The sequence below is a fragment of the Piliocolobus tephrosceles genome, chromosome 8 (genome assembly GCF_002776525.5).
Source record: "Piliocolobus tephrosceles isolate RC106 chromosome 8, ASM277652v3, whole genome shotgun sequence".
Taxonomy (NCBI): domain Eukaryota; kingdom Metazoa; phylum Chordata; class Mammalia; order Primates; family Cercopithecidae; genus Piliocolobus; species Piliocolobus tephrosceles.
In genome coordinates, this window is record NC_045441.1 from 117,167,934 (window position 1) to 117,187,145 (window position 19,212).

The 19,212-nt window shown below is 40.0% G+C and overlaps 1 protein-coding gene and 1 pseudogene across 1 annotated transcript in view; one reads left to right on the plus strand and one right to left on the minus strand.

The window, feature by feature from the left end:
* The window catches only part of SND1 (staphylococcal nuclease and tudor domain containing 1), a 438,355-nt gene that overhangs the window by 191,684 nt on the left and 227,459 nt on the right, over window positions 1–19,212 (plus strand). Inside the window, exon 12 of the mRNA XM_026454383.2 lies at window positions 1,539–1,639. Coding sequence (XP_026310168.1) covers window positions 1,539–1,639 — 101 coding nt within the window. The remainder of the gene's footprint in view (window positions 1–1,538; window positions 1,640–19,212) is intronic.
* Window positions 13,823–18,223, minus strand: LOC111550198 (annotated as a pseudogene).

Sequence of the window (19,212 nt, forward strand, 5' to 3'; positions counted from 1 at the left end):
CCACCTGGGCCTCCCACAGTGCTGCAGTTATAGGAGCAAGCTAGTGTGCCTACCTTGTTTGTTCTTCTTAATAACTCTTGACCTTAGGAAGCTATGACAGACACATTATATGCAGTTTTTCTATGGAGGCAGTTCATATTTTTAAATACAGGTTTTCAATGTAGTCTGACCCAGAAAAGGTTAAAGCATTGCTTTATCATAATGTCTAGGAGTCCAACAGGAATGTTGCAGATGTCTTCTCTGTAAAGTCAAATTGCTGTGGGGCCCTATGTGTTTAGTTGTTTGACTCATATCTTTGGTTGTCAGCTTTTTTCTTTCTTTTTAATATGGACTTTTTTTTAAAGAGCAGTTTTGGATTAACAGGAAAATTGAGCAGAAGTTACAGAGATTTCCCGTATACCTTATGCACCCCTCTCTCCCCCAACACAATCTTCCACACCAGAGTGGTATATTTATTACAATAGTTGAACCTACCTTAACACATCATTATCATACAAAGTCCATAGGGTTTGTTCTTGGTGTTATATCATCTGTGGGCTTTGATATATGTATAGTGGCATGTATTTACCATTATAGTGTCATACAGAATAGTTTCATTGCGCTAAGAATTCCCTATTCTCTGCCTATAACTCCTGGCAACCACTGATATTTTTATTGTCTTTGTAGTTTAACCTTTTCTAGAATGTCATATAGTTGGAATCATACAGTATGCCTTTTAGAATATCTGCTTTCACTTAGTAATATATGTCTAAGCTTCCTCCATGTCTTTTCATGGCTTGATAGCTCGTTTTTTTAATTACTGAATAATATTCTGTCATCTGGATATACCACAATTTATCCATTCACCTATTGAAGGATATATGGGTTCCTTCCACATTTTGACAGTTATGAACAAAGCCGCTGTTAACATCCATGGGCAGGCTTTTGTGTAAGCATGTTTTCAACTCCTCAAGTAAATTTCAAGGAGCTGTATTCCTGGATCAAATGGTAAGAGTACATGTTCAGTTCTATAAGAAACCACTAAACTATCTTCCAAAGTGGCTGTATCATTTTGCATTCCTACCATCAGTGAATTAGAGTTCCTATTGCTCCACATCTTTGTCTGCCTTTGGTGTTGTCAGAGTTCTGAATTTTGACTATGCTGCAACAAGCAGTGGTATCTCATTGTTGTTTAAGTTGGCAATTTTCTAATGACATATAATGTGGAACATCTTTTCCTATTCTTATTTGCCACCTGTATGTATTCTTTAGTAAACTGTTTGGATCTCTCGCATTTTTAAATCAGGTTGTTTTGTTATTGTTGAGTTTTAAGAGTTTTTTGTGTATTTTGGATAAATGTTCTTTATTAGTTATGTCTTTTGCAAACATTTTCTCCCAGTTCGTTGCTCAGCTATTTCTTTTAATTGGTTTTTAAAATCTTAGATTCAGAAAACCAAACTGGAGTGAGCTGATCTTTCACAATTGAGCAGGCACATGTGGCTGTTAGTGAACTATGTTGCAGACTCGCAACCCTAACTCCCTTGATTCTTTATTTCCAGGTCAATGTGACGGTGGACTACATTAGACCAGCCAGCCCAGCCACAGAGACGGTGCCTGCCTTTTCAGAGCGTACCTGTGCCACTGTCACCATTGGAGGAATGTGAGTGTTCTGGCTGGCAGGGACTCAGCTGTCATCTCAAGTAGCTAAGAGTTCTTTGCTCATTTGAGTCTTTCCTTCCTTTCACTCTGCTTTGCTTTCTCCTGCTCTTAACTCAGTGGTTTATAATTATGTGCCTGTGTAGCACTTTATATTTGTAAGTACTTTATAATCACTCATTAGCTAATCATATACTTTCATTGTTGTTGTTATTGAAGATTTATTGGGCTCTGTGTGCCTGGCACTATGAAGTACACATTATTACTATTAATAATGCCATTTATTGAGTATTAAGCAGGCCCTAGATACTGTCCAAAATGGTCTCTGCATATTGGTTTAGGAAGTCTAGGTATAGAATAGCAGGTAACAAGGAGGGAAGAAGAGGAGAGGTTAATTGGACATTTTCTTGTATGTAATCAGTAGATGATGAGGTCATCCTATTCTGCTATACTGGCCATAACCTGGTTAGATTCCAAGGTCTCTTGGCAACGAGGTTGAGGAAGAGTCTTTCAGGGGAAGTATCTGATAGGGGAAGGAGGAAGCCTGCTGGGCCCTGCTTCCACAGAAATATTACAACAGTCAGCCAGTCCCCAGTAGCAATTCTTACTTTGCATAAAATATACCAGTATGGTAATTGTCTCCTTTTCTGTTTAACAATCTTATATGCTATTTGTTACCAAACTGTTATTTTTCATTTCTTTTAAGGGGGCATATTGGTGGGGAAGAAAAAGGATAGGTTTGTCATCAAAACAAGGATTGTGTTACTGAAAGTACAGTGAAGCCACTTAGGAGAAGTACCTCCAAGCTATTGTAGGCCTCTGAAAGGAATGAGCATCTTGTAGCTGCTTAGCTTCATGAAAGTCTCCTAACAGGAGTCTCTTTCCCCTCATTCGTGCTTTCACATTTGGAAATGACTGTTTTTAGCCACTGCTACTGATCCTATATTTATTAATATTGTTAATGTTCAGATAACAATTGGAGGTTTCATCTTTGCCAGGAAGTGTTCAGTATAGGCATTTGATGTTTACCTTTACACCATCACAGGTTTTGTTAGAAGCAGGTTCTTGACAAATCAAGTAATATTTTTTGAACTGGGAAAAACTAGGACATATTTTGGTCTTTCTTCTATCTGTGTAAATTACAGTAGTTATTTATTACCAATTTGTCACCACTTCTTAGGAGTCAGTTATCTGCTTCCCTACTGTAGAGACCTGGAATCTTAGTATTTATTCTATCTAAATATTTTTACTGTCACAGAAAGCCATCTCCATTAGATACTGCTGCTTTTAAGTACTGGTGAAAACACCTTCACCGTTGTACAAAACCACATGTCTTTTCTTTTGGCAGGTGGCCTCCACAAGTATTTAACATTCTATTAGAATGGATTATTTCATTTAGTTACCACTGAAGAATATTTTAAAAATAAGTTTACACTGCTTAAAATGAGATATTCAGGGAGTATTTTATAGTAATCTTTTTATTTTTAAGACAATTCGAGACAGATAATTTTAAATACTTTACAGAGCAGAGTGTTGTGGCCATGCTTTGTGCCTTAAAACCTTGAGATTTCCACTGTGTTTATTTTGGCTTTGACAGAGATTACTCTTTCAGCTTTCCTCTCTGCAAATGTGGGGTAGCTGTCTATTCCAGTCTGGGTTTCTATTACATTCTTGAGTCCTTGTAAGAAGGTGTCAACTCTGTTGACTGTTTAACAACACAGGTTGGTTGATCTTAATTGACAACCTACAATATCTATACTCCAGGTTTGTGCCAGAGATGATGAACTTGAATTTTCTGCTTCCCGGTTCTTGTAATTAGATTGTATGAAATATTATTTTCTTTGTGATTTCCCATAGTAAATTTTTTAGAAGTTTAGAAGCATGTACAAGTTTAGAAGAATTTTACAAGTACTCTTCTAGATACTTAAATTGTCTCCTTGGATTAGACCAGCCTGGCAGGTACCTGGAAAGCATTATGAGTTTCTTCATAGGGTTGTTCATCCTGAACATATACTTTGTAGTTAAATGGGTAGGCTGCAAACAGGAGAAATGTAAGGAATTTACTGATACTGAAACCATTCTTCATTAGACTGTTGTGTCCCTGAAGATGGGGAATTTTGTGTCTTATTCCCTGTTGTAGCTCTAGTATCTAGCATATGGTAGGAACTCAATGAATTTGTTGAGTGATTTGTTAACTGTATTGCAAACTGTACCTTTATGAAGCGTAACTTGGATGTTAGTAGCATCTAAGGCATGACCACAGGTTTGTTTTTATCTAATCAGTACTGTAAAACTTATAACTGATCATTTTATTCTGTTTCTTTATTTTTCTTTATCATGCAGCCCCCAGAATCACAGCAGATTCAGAGAGACTCCCAGATAATTTTATTCTTTTATTTGATAATTGGAAGCTCACTGCCAGAGAGGCCATCTCTGGCAAATAGACCTACCTGCACACATTCTGTGTTCTAATCTTAGTAACCACTTCTGTTTATTTTCCTTTTACTTTGTTTTTGTTTTTATATGTCCTCTTTTTTCTGAATTTTCTATACTTTAAAAAATCTTGGCCAGGTGCAGTGGCTCACGCCTGTAATCCCAGCACTTTAGGAGGCCCAGGCTGAGATCAGGAGTTTGAGAGCTCTCTGACCAACATGGTGAAACCTCGTCTCTACTAAAAATTTAAAAAAAATAAAAACAAAACAAAAATTAGCTGAGCATGGTGGCAGGCGCCGGTAATCCTAGCTACTTGGGAGGCTGACGCACGAGAATTGCTTGAACCCCAGAGGCAGGGGTTGCAGTGAGCCGAGAACGTGCCACTGCACGTCCTGCCTGGGCAACAGAGTGAGACTTTGTCTCAAAAAAAAAAAACTCCATTAATATTATAGAAAAGTTGAGGTATTGATAAAATAAGAATCTCCAACTATTTAGCTTATTTTCAGAATTAAGTTATACTACTAAGAGCCTTTTATCTTACTTAGTGGTGATTTATAAACACTAGCCAGAGAAGAGTCTTTTTTAAAAAACATTATATCTTAAATATTTTATTTTCATTTTAAACATAAAAATGTGTACGTATTTGTAAATCTTTGCTGTCTGGGCAGCATGGACCACCTATTTGATATCTTGTTGAATTACATAACTTCCTGTTTGAAATGAGGACTTGAAAAACACTAATTATAGAACCTTATACTTTTGTGATTTACATCCCCCTCATCTGTTACAGTTGTCCCACACATATTAATTTTGCAGCTACTTTAAAGCCTTTCCTCTTTATTAAATTTTTTAAAGCATGTGTTATCGAGCAATGGGCTCACTGCCCGAAGTGCCTAGATGAGATGACAATAATATGGCACTGGTTTTTGGGAAAAGAAAGGGCTTTATTGTGAGGTCAGCTGGCAACGAGACAGGAGGCAGGACTCAATTCTGTCTTCCCAATCTGGGTGTTAGGTCAAACTTTTATGGGTTACGGAGGGGAATTTGGTGTGCAGAAGTGCTGGGAGGGCAGGTTTAACTGGAGGACTTTAAACTTGGCCATTTAGGATAAGATATGGAATGGTGGATTTTAGCACCAGATCTTTCTAGATAACTGACCCTTTACTTCTAAAAGGATTCTGGCACTCAGGTTTTGGTCTTGTCCTGGCCTTCTTGTTTCCACAGGGAGGAAACATTGGTTCTGAGTGTTATAGGAGATAAAACCTTTTCCTGCTGCACATGTTCTGTCTCCATGATTTGCAATTTGTGCTCTGCTGCATCTGCAAGACAACTTAAACAGTGCTTAAACAATAGAGTTAAACTGGGTTGAGCTGCCCCTGTGGTGAGAGTTTTAGTAAATACACACTCTTTGTGTGCTTGTATTTCAATGATATTTAATGAAGTATGTAATTAAAACAACAAGCACAACCAGTGTAAACTAGATTTGGGTACAAAAACAAATGGCTCATCTTATTGGGACTGAAATGCTCAGGAGTTGTACAGTGGCTCTCAGTCACTCTCACTGGCATCTGCCAGTACCTTATACTGAGGTCATAGAATGTGCAAGTCAGTTAAGGGAAGGGTTAGTAAAGACAGTGTCTATGGCTTGCATGGCCTCGGAAAAGTGCACTCTGTTCAGTCTTAAAGAAATGTGAAATTAAGAAGAAATCCTGTCTAAATTATGTTTGTTGTAATCTGTGAGCTTATACACCTACATTTAGGCCTTCACAGCACCTAGTGGCTTTCCTGTTATTAAAGAGAACAGCAGACTTCTGTAACTACAGAAGAGCTTCTCTGAAACTAGTGATTTTAGGGGACTGAGAAGAAAGAGGTAGATGAGATGGTGTCTCTTAAAGGGTTATTTCAAAGCTGAAGTTTAGATGCATTTCACTTGCAGAGAGTATGAATTGTCTGTATCTTCAATAGGGTTCATTCTAATCCTTTTTTCTTCTTGATGTATGGGAAGGAGTTACATCATAGGATGCTGGCAGGGCCTTGCTGGTGTGACATAGGCTTCAGCTTCCTATCTGTTCCCCCTGAGGAATCAATGAAAACAAGATTCATCATTCCTCTAATAGATTGAAATTTTTGTCTTGATTAACTTCACTGTGGAGTTGGCAAGAGTTGTTATCTGTTAATCAAAACTGTTTAAATAAAAAAATAAAAAGATCAAATTTTGAGTCTTTTCTCATTCTCTGGCTCCTGGGTTGGGAATTAGCTGATCGTTTTAGGCCTGGTTTGTGACATGAAGCTGTCAAGATGGCGCTTCCTGTTAATTACTTTTTATTGTATTTAAGACACTTAAATAACTCTTCTTGTGATTTAGTCGTCTATGTAATTAGCTACAGTGATTAAAATCTCCTTCTTTCGTTCTTGCCAGAGCCTTCTTGAAGAGTGAGATTTTCTGAGGTGACCTTTCCCTGTGCTGGACTTCCCAATTACTTTGAGCTCCAATTTGGCAAACCCTTAGAATCTATTAACTCCTTGCTCATGCCTTTCTGCATATCACATTTTCAAAGAAAAGTGTTAGAAGAAAATGTGTTCACATTTAGAAAGGGACATCTACAAAATATAACTAGGGTAAGCCACACACATACACACAGTCATTTTCACCGTCACCTTACCCCTCAACCATGGAAAACGGTCACATATCCAGAAGATACAGTCACTAAGGCACTTCTCTGTTGTTTCCCATTATGTGAAGTATTTCATGATGATAGGAAACAATACACATAGCTCATTTTGTGAAAGTTAAAGAATGGCACAGAGATGGAACTATGAAAGGTGAGCAAATGAACAGTCTGGTTTGTTTTCTGCACAAGGTCACCTCTTTTTAGACAGGTGACTGTTTTTTCTGTTTATTTTTTCTCATATTTTCATTCTGCTGCTTCCCTGCATTGCCCTTCTTTCTTGATGCATGCATCACCCCTGCCGCCTGCCTTGATGGCTGTCAGAGCATGAGACCTTGCTACCAGAGAGGTACTGTCCAAGTTTTGTGGGGGCTTGAGACATCTTAGATAACCTCTTTCCCCTAATGGTTGCCATGCAGCAGTTTCAAGACCATCTTTATGAACATCCTTTCTGTCTGTTTAGAGTCTTCGTGGATAGAGCTTACGTTTATTGTATTTGTATGAACCAGACTATTAAATTTGCAAAGAAAAGACTGCCTTTGCTTTTGCTTTTTCTTCGGTTCTAGTTTGCAGGGATACTTTTTTTCTCCCAGCTGTTCTATTAGTGACTGAAGCATTAGGTTAGGTCTTATCCTTACTCCGCTAGAATAATCCTTTTTTAATCCTAGTTTGGTTTTTCTCAGTCACAGTAGGAATAAGTGTCATACAGCCCCCAGCTTTTCTGACTGCAGTTCTATAGCTTTTAGGTTTTTCACTGTCAGCCAAACCCCCTATCTCTCAGAGTTTTCAATTCTTAAAACATATTACTAATACCTGACTTTCAAGCTACACTTGGGAAAAAGCAGCCTCTTGAATCGCTCTTTTCTGGCCTAGTTGTCTTACTCAGAGAGGCCCACAACATCCAGAAGTTTCTTTTCAGCACTTGAGAAAGTATGGTGACAGTGTTAATAATGACAGTGGCTCTGCCGGGAGGTAGGGTCTGCATTATAGTCAACCCTTTTTCCCCACAGATTGATGACTTACACTTTATTATAGTCAATGAAAAGGACTACTGAGCCCCCTTCTTCCCCTGCTTTGAAGGAACGCAAGACACTAGAATGAGGGTTGTTTTTTTTTTTTTTTCCCACTTAAATAAGTAACAAACCACTAACCAACTCAACCCAAACCTTCCCCCTTCCCAAAAAGAGCAGTTTAGATTGTTTTCTGGAAATCATAGGCTGCTTGGTTAATATAATTGTGCTGCTTCTCCTGTGTTGAGTAGTAGAAGTGTGCGTATCCATTCTGAGGACATCAGAAACCTCTGTGGCGTTTAGTTAACAATGCTTGAGAAAGAAGTAGTTGAATAACTAGGCCTGTCCTCTGCCAGCTCAAGCATAGCAATCATTTTAAGATACTTGTCCCATAAAACACTGTAAGAAGGAACTTGGCTGTTGCACAGGGTTCGGGATTACAGTCAGGAAAATATTGTTGAGTTTCAGACAAATCTGTCTCTTTTGTTCAGATATTTTGTGGCTGGCTATCTATGGCAACCTCATACTGCCGAGTCTTATTCCCTTAAAAATGTGGTTTCAGATTACTTTATTACCATCATTTCTAGATGGAAGTTCAGTTTAGCTTTTCATAATGGCACCCTTGAATCCTGCAAATCAGCACAATCCTTTACTGAAGTATGTGAGAGCTTCTTATTTCCCCCTTTTTGCTTTTTATACTATCAGTTGAGTCGAGTGCCGAATTGTGGATGGATGACTTGAATATTTACTGCACCGATCCTTGGGAAGCTCCTCCTTGTCAGTTTCCCAAGGCATACCGTGGAGAACCCAGGAGAGAGTGAGGCTTTTCTCCAAATCTATTTATGTTGTAACTTTTGCTCCATGTCTTGTTGTAATGTTTCTCTAAATATTTTAAAACTTCCTTTGCATTTTTTGTTCTGTATTCAAGGAGATGTCTTCAGCTTGACCTTCCAGGTTATATGCTTAGCCAGACAGCTGGCCAGCCATGCATATTGACTTATTTTCATTCATCCACACTCTCTTGTTTATTTATTCATATCACTTATTCATTTGGCCACTCACTCATTAGTTCATTTATCAAGTATTAGTGGAATGCTTGGTATGTACTAAGGCATTATGAATATGTACTAAGGCGTTATGAATGTACTAAGGCATCATGAATATATTGGTAATTCTAAAACTGAAATTATTTCTATGCTGATAAAATTTACAGACTGTTCTTTTAATCTAGCCCATTTTATTGATTTTTCTTTCAGCATTTATATTTAAATTTTTGTTCTTTAATTATTCTGTCTTAATAGCACCCTGTTCTTAGTTTGTGAATACAATTTGTCTCTAATATCTCAAGGAACATTTAAAATTAAAAGAAATAACAGCCTTGGCTGGGAGCGGTGGCTCACACCTATAATCCCAGCACTTAAAGAGGTGGAGGTGGATGGATCACTTCAGCCCAGGAGTTCGAATCCAGCCTGGGCAACATGGCAAAACCCCTGTCTGAAATTAAAAATACAAAAAAATTAGCTGAGTGTAGTGATGCGTGTCTGTTAGCTACTCGGAAGGCTGAGGCATGAGAATCACTTGAAACCCATAGATGGAGGTTACAGTGAGCCAAGATTGTGCCACTGCACTCCAGCCTGGGCGGCAGAGCAAGACTCGGTCTCAAAAAAAAAGGCTGGGCGAGATGGCTCACAACTGTAATCCCAGCACTTTGGGAGGCTGAGGCGGACAGATCACTTGAGGCCAGGAGTTCAGACCAGCCTAGCCAATATCATGAAACCCCATCTGTACTAAAAACAGGAAAATTAGCAGGGTGTGGACACCTGTAATCTCAGCTACTTGGGAGGCTGAGGCAGGAGAATCTCTTGAACCTTAGAGGAGGGGTTGCTGTGAGCCGAGATCACACCACTGTACTCCAGCCTAGGTGACAAAGTGACACTCCCTCTCAAAAAACAAAAAAAAAGAAGAAAGAAAAGAAAAAGAAAAAGCTGAGCGCGGTGACTCACGCCTGTAGTCCCAGCACTTTGGGAGGCTGAGGCAGGCGTATCACCTGAGGTCAGGAGTTCAAGACCAGCCTGCCAAACATGGTGAAACCTCGTCTCTACTAAAAAAGGACAAAAATTAGCTGGGTGTGGTACCACACGCCTATAGTCCCAGCTGCTCGGGAGGCTGAGGTAATCACTCAAACCCAGGAGTCGGAAGTTGCAGTGAGCCAGGAACACGCCACTATACTCTAGCCTTGGCAACAGAACGAGACTCGGTCTCAAAAAAAAGAAGAAAAAAAAGAAATGACACCCTCTTCTGTTGTCTGAATTATCTGTTTCCTCTTAGATTAATGTTGTCTTTATTTTGTTCTTTTTCTTTGATAAATCCTTAAATATTTGTAAAGTTTCATCTGTATTTATGAAGGAACAACTTTACTACTTGGGGTAGACATGGTGTTTCTCTGCAGTTAAGTAGGTCTACTTCTCTTGGACAGCTTCGTCACAAAAGCGAGTAGGTAGGCAGGTAGTATCAGAGGCAGACTTCCTTGAAGGCTACCCTAAATAAAAACATTGAAGTAGAGGAGATTCTGGCTGGCTGGCCAAGCTCTTCTGAGTGTGGTTTCTAATTAATTACTCCGATGATGACCCTAAAGCCTACTCACTGGGTTGCTTTGTATTTATTGATAAAGGCCCTTGGAGTGCTCTTACTTCTTACTATTTGTGCTACCATTTCTCCACTAGTCTGACCCCATCTGCTTTCTGCCTTTCAGGGTTTGCAAACTTTCTGATGTGCTGCTAACACATATTCTTGTTTTCTAGCATCATTAGGGCTTTGTTCGTGTTTTGTTTTGTTTTGTTTTGTTTTGAGACAGAGTCTCACTCTGTTGCCCGGGCTGGAGTGCAGGGGTGTGATCTCAGCTCACTGCAACCTCTGTCTCCCAGGTTCAAGCGATTCTCCTGTCTCAGCCTCCTGAGTAGCTGGGATTACAGGTGCCCACAACCATGCCTGGCTAATTTTTGTATTTTTAGTAGAGAAGGGGTTTTGCCATGTTGGCCAGGCTGGTCTTGAACTCCTGACCTCAAGTGATCTGCCTGCCTTGGCCTCCCAAAGTACTGGGATTACAGGTGTGAGCCACCACTCTGGCCAGGGCTTTATTCTTTTCCATATCTGTCTTTCTTTTATTTCAGGGGGACCTTGTAAAGGATGGTGTTTGGACCTAAGTTCTCAGTAGATCTTGCTGACCTCCCACTAGCATTCTCTCTCTTTTCTTTTCTCTTTTCTTTCTCTCTCTCTCTTTTCTTTCTTTCTCTCTCTCTCTCTCTTTTTTTCTTTGTAGTGTCATTGATGTGATAAGGAGAGGGGGCATTTGACATGGCTACCAATAAGCAAAACTTATGGGTCTTTTCTATGCCACTTCTCAGACCCCTTCTCTTTATAATTCCTGTGTTCAGCACAGCACTCAGTGTTAAGGGGAATAGGAACGAGTTCTTATAGATTCTTGTAGCTCACAGTAGTGATTCTGCTTAGAAGGGATTTGCTCCCTTTAATTCTGAGTGATCTTTTAAAAAGTAATAAAAATTGTAGTAACATTTTCAAAAGAAAATAGGGGGAAATTGCCTGTTATATAATAACTCCTATTTTGTGGGTACTTCTTTTGAGTGCTGAGTGCTTTTTTTTTTAAAGAATATAAAATGTAGAAGCAGAAAAACTTGGACCACTTGGCATAAGGTTGAGAGGAAGTCTAAGGCAAACTATTGTTGATATTAAGATTCTATGGAATTGTTTATTTGAGACAGGGTCTCACTCTGTCACCCATGCTGGAGTGCTGTGGTACAGTCATGGCTCACTGCAGCCTCAATCTCTGTCGACTGAAGTGAACCTCCCACCGCTAGGACCACAGCTGAATGCCACCCTGCCTGGCTAATTTTTGTAGAGACGAGGTTTAGCCATGTTGCTCAGGCTGGTCTCGAACTCCTGGGCTCAAGCAGTCCTCCCACCTTGGCCTCCCAAAGTGCTAGGATTACATCATGAGCCACTGCACTGGTCTGGATATTTTTTTAAATGTAGAGTTTGGAAGTAAATAGGTCTGAGGTAAAAAAAAAAAAAAAAAAAAAAAAACTCAGCTCTACTATTAGATATCGTGTTATCATGGGCCTTAGTTGTTGTTGTTGTTGTTTTTCCAGCTGTCAGTTAGAGATAATAATAGTATACCTCATAAGGATATTGTGGGGATTATAGGTGATACTGCATTTTAAATGTTTAGCATAGTGACTAAGACATAACAAATACTTAAGTGAGCCCTAAGCCCTCCGGGGAGCTGCTCACTATTGACCTAATTTTAAAATCTAATAGTCTCTTCCATCTTTTCTCTGTCCTCTTTCCCACTTCTCTCTCACATGTCCAGCTATTTCTTTAAGCTCAAATTTGATTTTATATTCTGTTCTCTTTTTCTTCATCACACTTCCTGTGGCCAACTCATCCACTAATGTTATTGCTACCCAACAGATTATTTTAAGGATGAATTTAGTAAGTAGTAGCTACCCAAGGTTTAATTTACAAAACAAAACAAAATGCCTCATTGGATTATGGTTGAGGACTCTGTGGTACTAGGCCATTTTATTGTTCCGTTGGAGGCACTTTGGTTTGTATTAGTCTCCTCACATCACTTTTTCATTGAATTGCATTCATTTTCCCCCTAAGTATTGAATGTATACTATGTTTCCTTAAGACAGTAATGATTGATAAGTACTTGCATGCAGGTAGAAGTAATGGATATGCATGAGTAATGCTTAATGTTTCAGGAAGCTTAACACATATTTACCATTTAGTAGGTACACAATTTATTCTTTAATAAAAACAGTATATTGGATACCTTTCAAATCAAGAGATGTGCTAGCCAGCTACTTCCCTGGGTATGCTTGCTCTAGCTAGTAAGCTAACTATCTACTTTACCTGTTTATCTGAGGTGATGAAAAGGCACGGGGATACCAAATTAATGTTTTTGGAAATGTTTTTACTCTATCACCACCTGAAAAGGCTTACTCAAAGCCATAGTCCACGGAGCTTTTAGAATGGCCCTTCCTGCTGTGATATCTTGGTTAATCTTTCTGCCTTTAGTGAAAATGTGTTTTAAATAGGGAAACAAAAGGAACTTGGAAGGATTTAGCAAATACTGCGATCTTGGAGGTGAGTATGTGTGTTAGGATTGGGAGATGTTTAAGAGCATTAACTTCATAAAGGGAGGTGGGCTGTTGTATCAGGATTCCGTTGTTGGTTTTACATGGAGTCTTCTGAATTTCTAATATATCTGCTTGCATATAAACTGGTATTCAGCAGACTGTTGCTTTAATGTGAGCATCTACTGTGTTCAAAATGGTTTATAAGCCATCACGCATTAGGTTAGTAGCAATGGGAGCTATATTACAGTTCTCACACCATCCCTCTTCCTTCCCAGTGAAAAAGGGATCATTTAGTCATTGACTACAAAATCACCTTTTCTTTTTTTTACATCAAGAAGCAACTAAACAATTCATTTATTCCTGTCACCACTTTTTCAGAAATTTCCCTCTGAAATGTTTATATTGCTTCTTGTGTCACTTAGCACCCTCTGCAGCTGTGGAAAGATCAGATCATTGAGTGAAGGTTGTTGACCACAGAGTCTTTGTAGTGGTTTATTGTCTTTCAAAGCAAGGAACCAAAAATACCCCTTCCTTTCCAAAGAGAAGGAGAGAATTTCAAAGCCCTTAAACTTTTGCTGGACTTGTTTGTTGCTTGTACTAGAACTATGAATCATTAAGTTAAAAAATATTCTAGTTTCCAATTCTTAGGAAAAATGTCAACACTTTTTTTTTTTAAATGTATTTTTGTTTTCACTTAGTTTTGAAAGTGGGGTCTCTCCTTTTTTTTTTTTTTTTTTTTAGCACAGTTGGAGGTGTTTACTTGGCAAGCAGAGCCCAGGCAGGGAGGCCACAGGACCCCGACAGGCACCTCCAAGGAGGATTTTCATAGAAGCGAACACTCAGGGATCAAGGCGAATCCAAAGGGGCTGTGGAGAAGTTCCCTCGCTTCTGGCCATTAGCACAGCCAAGGCCCCACAACTAAAGGCTTTTATTGGGAAAGGGAAATTGACTGAAAAATGGCTTCCAGTTTCCTCACTGCCTGAGACACTTGGACTTCCTCCACAAAGTTCAGGAAAGAAGGGCCCACCAAACTCGGCCCCCAGCAGGCTCAGATGTAGAGGTCAAAGTCAATGCATTTGGAGTTGTAGAACTGACCACCAAGGGGGTCCAGCTTCCAGCAATAAACACCATCAGGAAAGTAGCCTTCACTCATCCAGGTCTGCATCTGGGCGCTGGTGAAGGGCCCATGCAGCTCGGCATCCCCTGGGTTCACCCACTTATATTCCCACATCACATCCACCAGACCGTCTCACGGCAACTCTGCTTCTTTCTGGGTAGGGGTTGGGGTCTCCAGTTCCCTCTCCACCACTTCCTCAGTGAACATGTCCAGGGAGCGTGGGAATGTGGGATTGTGGGGTCCCTAGGGCCTGGCACTCCAAACCCTTCAGCCGCATGGCCAACTGTTCCCTCATTTCCTGGTGCCTGCCAAGGTTGCCCCGGGCCACCATCTGGTCAGCCAACTTGGAGAGCCGGTCCAGGTGCTGCGGGGAACTTGGTCACCTGGGCCCCTTGCTGCTCCCTTTGCTTCTTCTTGGGCCCCCAGACGCCTCAGTGCCCCAACTACTGTCTCTCTAGGCAATAGGAGCTCCAAAAGTCCCTCCAAGAGGGCTTGGGCACTCACTGGGGTCTGGCCCAAGCTATCTTCCTCTCCCAAGTCTGAGGCCTGGCATGGGGTCTCATTTCTAGAGCTTTTTACCTGCAGAAGTTCTGTACTCTGTTTATGCAGTGCAAATCTAAAGCAGCTGCCACAATCTGGACCTTAGCAACAGTGACATTGGGTTTGGTCCAGTTGCTAATGGACTCTGGGGAACAAAAACACCACTCTCCTGCTCCTGTGATGCCAGCTGGCTAGTATGTGGGCCATAAACCATAATGGACAGGTAGTGGGATTCCTCTTCCTGGACGTCTTTTTCCTTTCTGACCAATGTGAAATAAAACTTATTTTGACCCTCTACCCTAAAAAGCAACATGTGCTAAAACAAGTTTCTTCTGACAAATTTGTTCTTATCTAGAATGATGAGATTTGGTAGGAGAACATAGAGTTATACTTCTAATTAGCAGTGGTTTGGTGTTTCTCTGAGTAGAATGATAGTCTTCTAGAATCTAGACTATTATAGACTATTACTTCAGTTTCTTCCTCTGAACAAAATGTAGTTTATGTATACCTGCATTTACATAAACTACAGGGGATGTGAAAATGACTCTCTGGGGCTGCCTCTCTCCATTTTGGACCTTTCTAGACCTCGTTGGTTTGACTGGTTCTGCTTTCACTGTCAGAGCAGATCATTCCAGATGCCATTATGTAATTTTCTGTTTTGGGATATGTGTTTGCATGGGTGGGTGGTTTTGTTTTGTTGTTAAGTGATGTTAATGTCAAGCCAATAATAAACTGGGTATGTAGGCTTGGTTTTGTCATAATGACCACAAGTTAGCTTATTTGTCCTTGTTTCCCAGAGAGGCAGAGAGCCACCCTTCCCCACCCCTACACGATGTCTACGTTTTGCAGGGGCTCTTGTCATCACAGCTGCCTAGGAAGTACAGCATGGCCAGTTGGCAGTTCTATTCTGCAGAGACAAAGAGGAGGAATCTTCTCTGTGGTTGCTACCACGACTGATTGGTTGGCTTCCTGTGACCTAAATAGAACCAGTAGGAATGAGTTTGCTGTTCCTGAAATAATACTAAAGTTTGCTCTATTCCCTTCCCAGAATTCTCAGGACCTTGTTCTTTGGGAAGGCCAGGTGATATGACACATTTATGATTCTGGGGCCTTAGCTTGTATTACATCATTCTTGGCTCTTGATTTCTTGAGGAGAGTAATATTAGCTGAAGTTTTCTGTCTGGGTAGTTTTTCACAGAACTTGATGGAATCACCTGGAGTACTTACAAAAAATGGTGACGCCCAAATTTAAAATCTAAGTACTGATGCATGGTGTTTTATCAGTGTAAATCTTCACCCCTAGAGGTTCTTGCTTTATTTGTCTGGGGTGGGGTCTGGCATTAGTGTTTTAAGTGGTGATTCTGGTGTGCACTCAATATTGTTAACCACTGAGAAGCGGAGTCTAAAGGAAACAGGAGGTGCCAAAACCAACAGTCTTTTCTGCTCTCAGATTTGGTCTGCAGCATAGATACAGGTAATAGGAGGAATAAGAAAGACCTTACAGATGTTTATGTTCTCAGATCACTTTTACAACTCTGTTAATTTCTTCAATATCAACTCTGTTTGGAAAATGTACATGATGGCAGAGCAGTGGAGGGGCCAATGGAGAGATGGTTATTTCTAGCTCTGCCTCCAGGTTAAAGTGTGACCTTGCAAGTCAGTTAACCTCTTTTCCTAAGGCCCTTAGCTGGTCTTTTTTGAAAGTGGCATTAACAGTACTGTCAACATTATGCTTCCTTAATATGTGTCTTCTTGGTAATGTAAAATTCCTTCAAACCTCTTCTCAGGTTCTTAGTAGAGGGGATTTCACTGGTGGGAATGTTTATGGGTGAGACAAGCAGTAGCAATGAAGCCACAAGTTTCCTTTTGGCTGTAACATCTAGTTGTAGATTTTCCCTTTTGTAGCTCTTCCTTCCCAGGCTCTTGATTTTAGGTGATTAGATTTGCTTGGAAGTCTGGATTTACAAAAGTCTGCTTAAGGTGCTTGTTCTTCATTAATGTAATCATATTTTACCCAAATAGTTAATTCTTAGTAATCCCCACCAATTAACTCAGTGGCCTGATTGCCATTAGCACTGATGTGACCTTAGTTGAATTGCTTATCTGAGAGAGCAGTGGTGTAGTGAAACGGTGGTATAGTGAATTTGGACCTGTAAGGTTCCTTTTAACCCTATCTGTAACTGATTTTCAAATTCATCGATTTTATCTAGCCAGCGACTGTTTATTATTACTGTTGTTTTAAAACACCTTCCTAGAAGGAATCCTTAGGCAGTAAAAGGTGTTAATCTCTTTTGTTGTCTCTCTTATTGCTAGCTAACCAAAACTGTATCTCCAAGTAATAAATATTTGTGTATCTCCAAGTCATAAATATTTGGGGTGATAAAATAAACTCAAGTATAATCATTTTTCAGGCTCAATGTCAGTTGGTGGGTTTATAAAGACTGAAACCCAAAATTAAATATCCAAGATGCCCTAGAGTTTATGGTGTTCTATTTTGGGGGATAGCCTATGTATATGAAATTAATACTGTATATTTTGATGGCCAAAGTATAATTATTTGGCAGCCTTTAATCCAAACTGATACGCGGGAGTAGATTTGCTGTTTTATGTTGATGTGCTTCTAGATATAACCCCATTTATGACCCTAGCTGTTTTCTTTCACACCTTTCTAAAAGGGGCTTTTATTCAGCCAGTAAGCACAGGTGTAACAAACTAGCCAGTGCCAATTGTTAAATATCTTGAATATCATCCATGTTTATAACATAATATTTTAAGAATTATATGACCTGGTCTTAGATAACCCTTCAAGGCTGTTTTCAGGGAGAGATGTAAATCATTGTATCATGAGTTGGCAGAGAAGAGGGAGAATCAGCAATAAGTATTTCCATTTTGGTTTGGATCCTTTGAATTGGAAATATTTTCTATACCTCACCTTGCACTGTTACGATTTGTGTGTTGAGTGTGGCTGAGAATCATTGCTTGTGAAGGGATGCTCTTCGCCTGTCTACCTGGTGTCATTCATTTGTTTTGTTTTTGTGTTTTGTTTTTTGAAACAGGGTCTCACTCTGTTGACTAGGCTGGAATGCAGTGGCGCTATCTTGGCTCACTGCAACCTCCGACTCCCAGGTTCAAGTGATTCTCCTATCTCAGCCTCCCGAATAGCTGGGATTACAGGTGCCCATCACCACACCTAGCTACTTTTTATATTTTTCAGTAGAGACAGGGTTTCGCTATGTTGGCCAGGCTGGTGATCCTGACCTTAGGTGATCCACCCGCCTCAGCCTGCCAAAGTGCTGGGATTACAGGCGTGAGCAACCGCTCCTGGCCTTATTTGTTTTTTAATCAGTGCACCATTCTATGCTATCACCTAGAACAGTAAGTAGAAGTCTGGAGGCTGTGATTTTCCCATCCAGGAACTCAGGGCAAGAATGGAGTGTATAGGCAGAGCATGGCCATGCCCACTTGTGCCACGTTTTTTTCACTGTGCTTCATCTTTAACACATTTGTTGAAGACTTTTTCACATTGATAGATTATGTCTAGCAATAAGACATTAGTATTCATTGTGGATTAGAAGGTAATCCCCACATTATTCCCCTCACCTTCTGCAGTTTAGCTTTGATTTCACTACCTAAGAGGTCTTTTTCTAGAAAGTACATGTTTTTTATGTATGGCAGCTTCAAAAGCAGGAGCTGAAGAATGCATTCACTTTTCCTTGTCTGCTAAAGACAGGGACTGTGGAAATAGAGTCAGACTGTCGTTCTTCTAAAACTTTTCTAGATCAAATTTATTTCCCAAGCATGAAAAATTAACAGCACCCTATCCCCCTAGAATATTTTGGGGGACAAAAGAAATTCTGACTTGATTACCAGGAGTCTTGTCTCCCTCTTAATATGTCTCTAAGAGGTTTTTTGCCCTGGAATCCAGTGCCCTGTGATCTTAGGACAATTCACCATTTGCAGCATAATTTATAAGTTACCCATTCTCTCTTTCCTCTGTAATAACAAAATTGCTGTGATAGCCATCCAACCAGTTAAAAAAAATTCAGGTAATTCATTTCTAAATTGGAACTTGTTTCTTTTAAACCAGCCTTGTAATGTATTACAGACATCACTCTCGGCATTGGCTACGGAAGTGATTTAATGCTGGGTTTTTAATGACTCCTTCATTAATCCTGGTATTCTGGGATTTAACACTCACTGGCCTTTGACCACTGGAAATGATGGAAACTTTGGTTTCATGCATATTGGATAACACTGGGCTGTTGCTAAAGCCATGAATCTTGCCTCTGCAATGGCATGTATGATTGAGAGTGTTGCGGATGGATGGGTGCTCTCCCAGGCTGTGCACTGGTGCTGAAGAGGTGAACACGATATCTTTATCAGCTCAGGGTGACCTCTTCCCAGCACAGTTGCATTTGAAGCAAGAATTTGCATTGACAGCTTCGTCTCCTAGATCTCTGGACTTGTGAAGTCAGGCTTCACCTTTTCAACTATTTCCTAAAAGATGCTTTCTTTGAGAACATGTCCCTTGATGTCTGTATTTTGGATTTTTTTTCTTCTGATAAAGTCATAGAATTTTTTAGTAGAAAGACATCGATAGAACTATCTAGTCCACCTTCTTCATTTTGCAAACAAGGCAGCTGAGT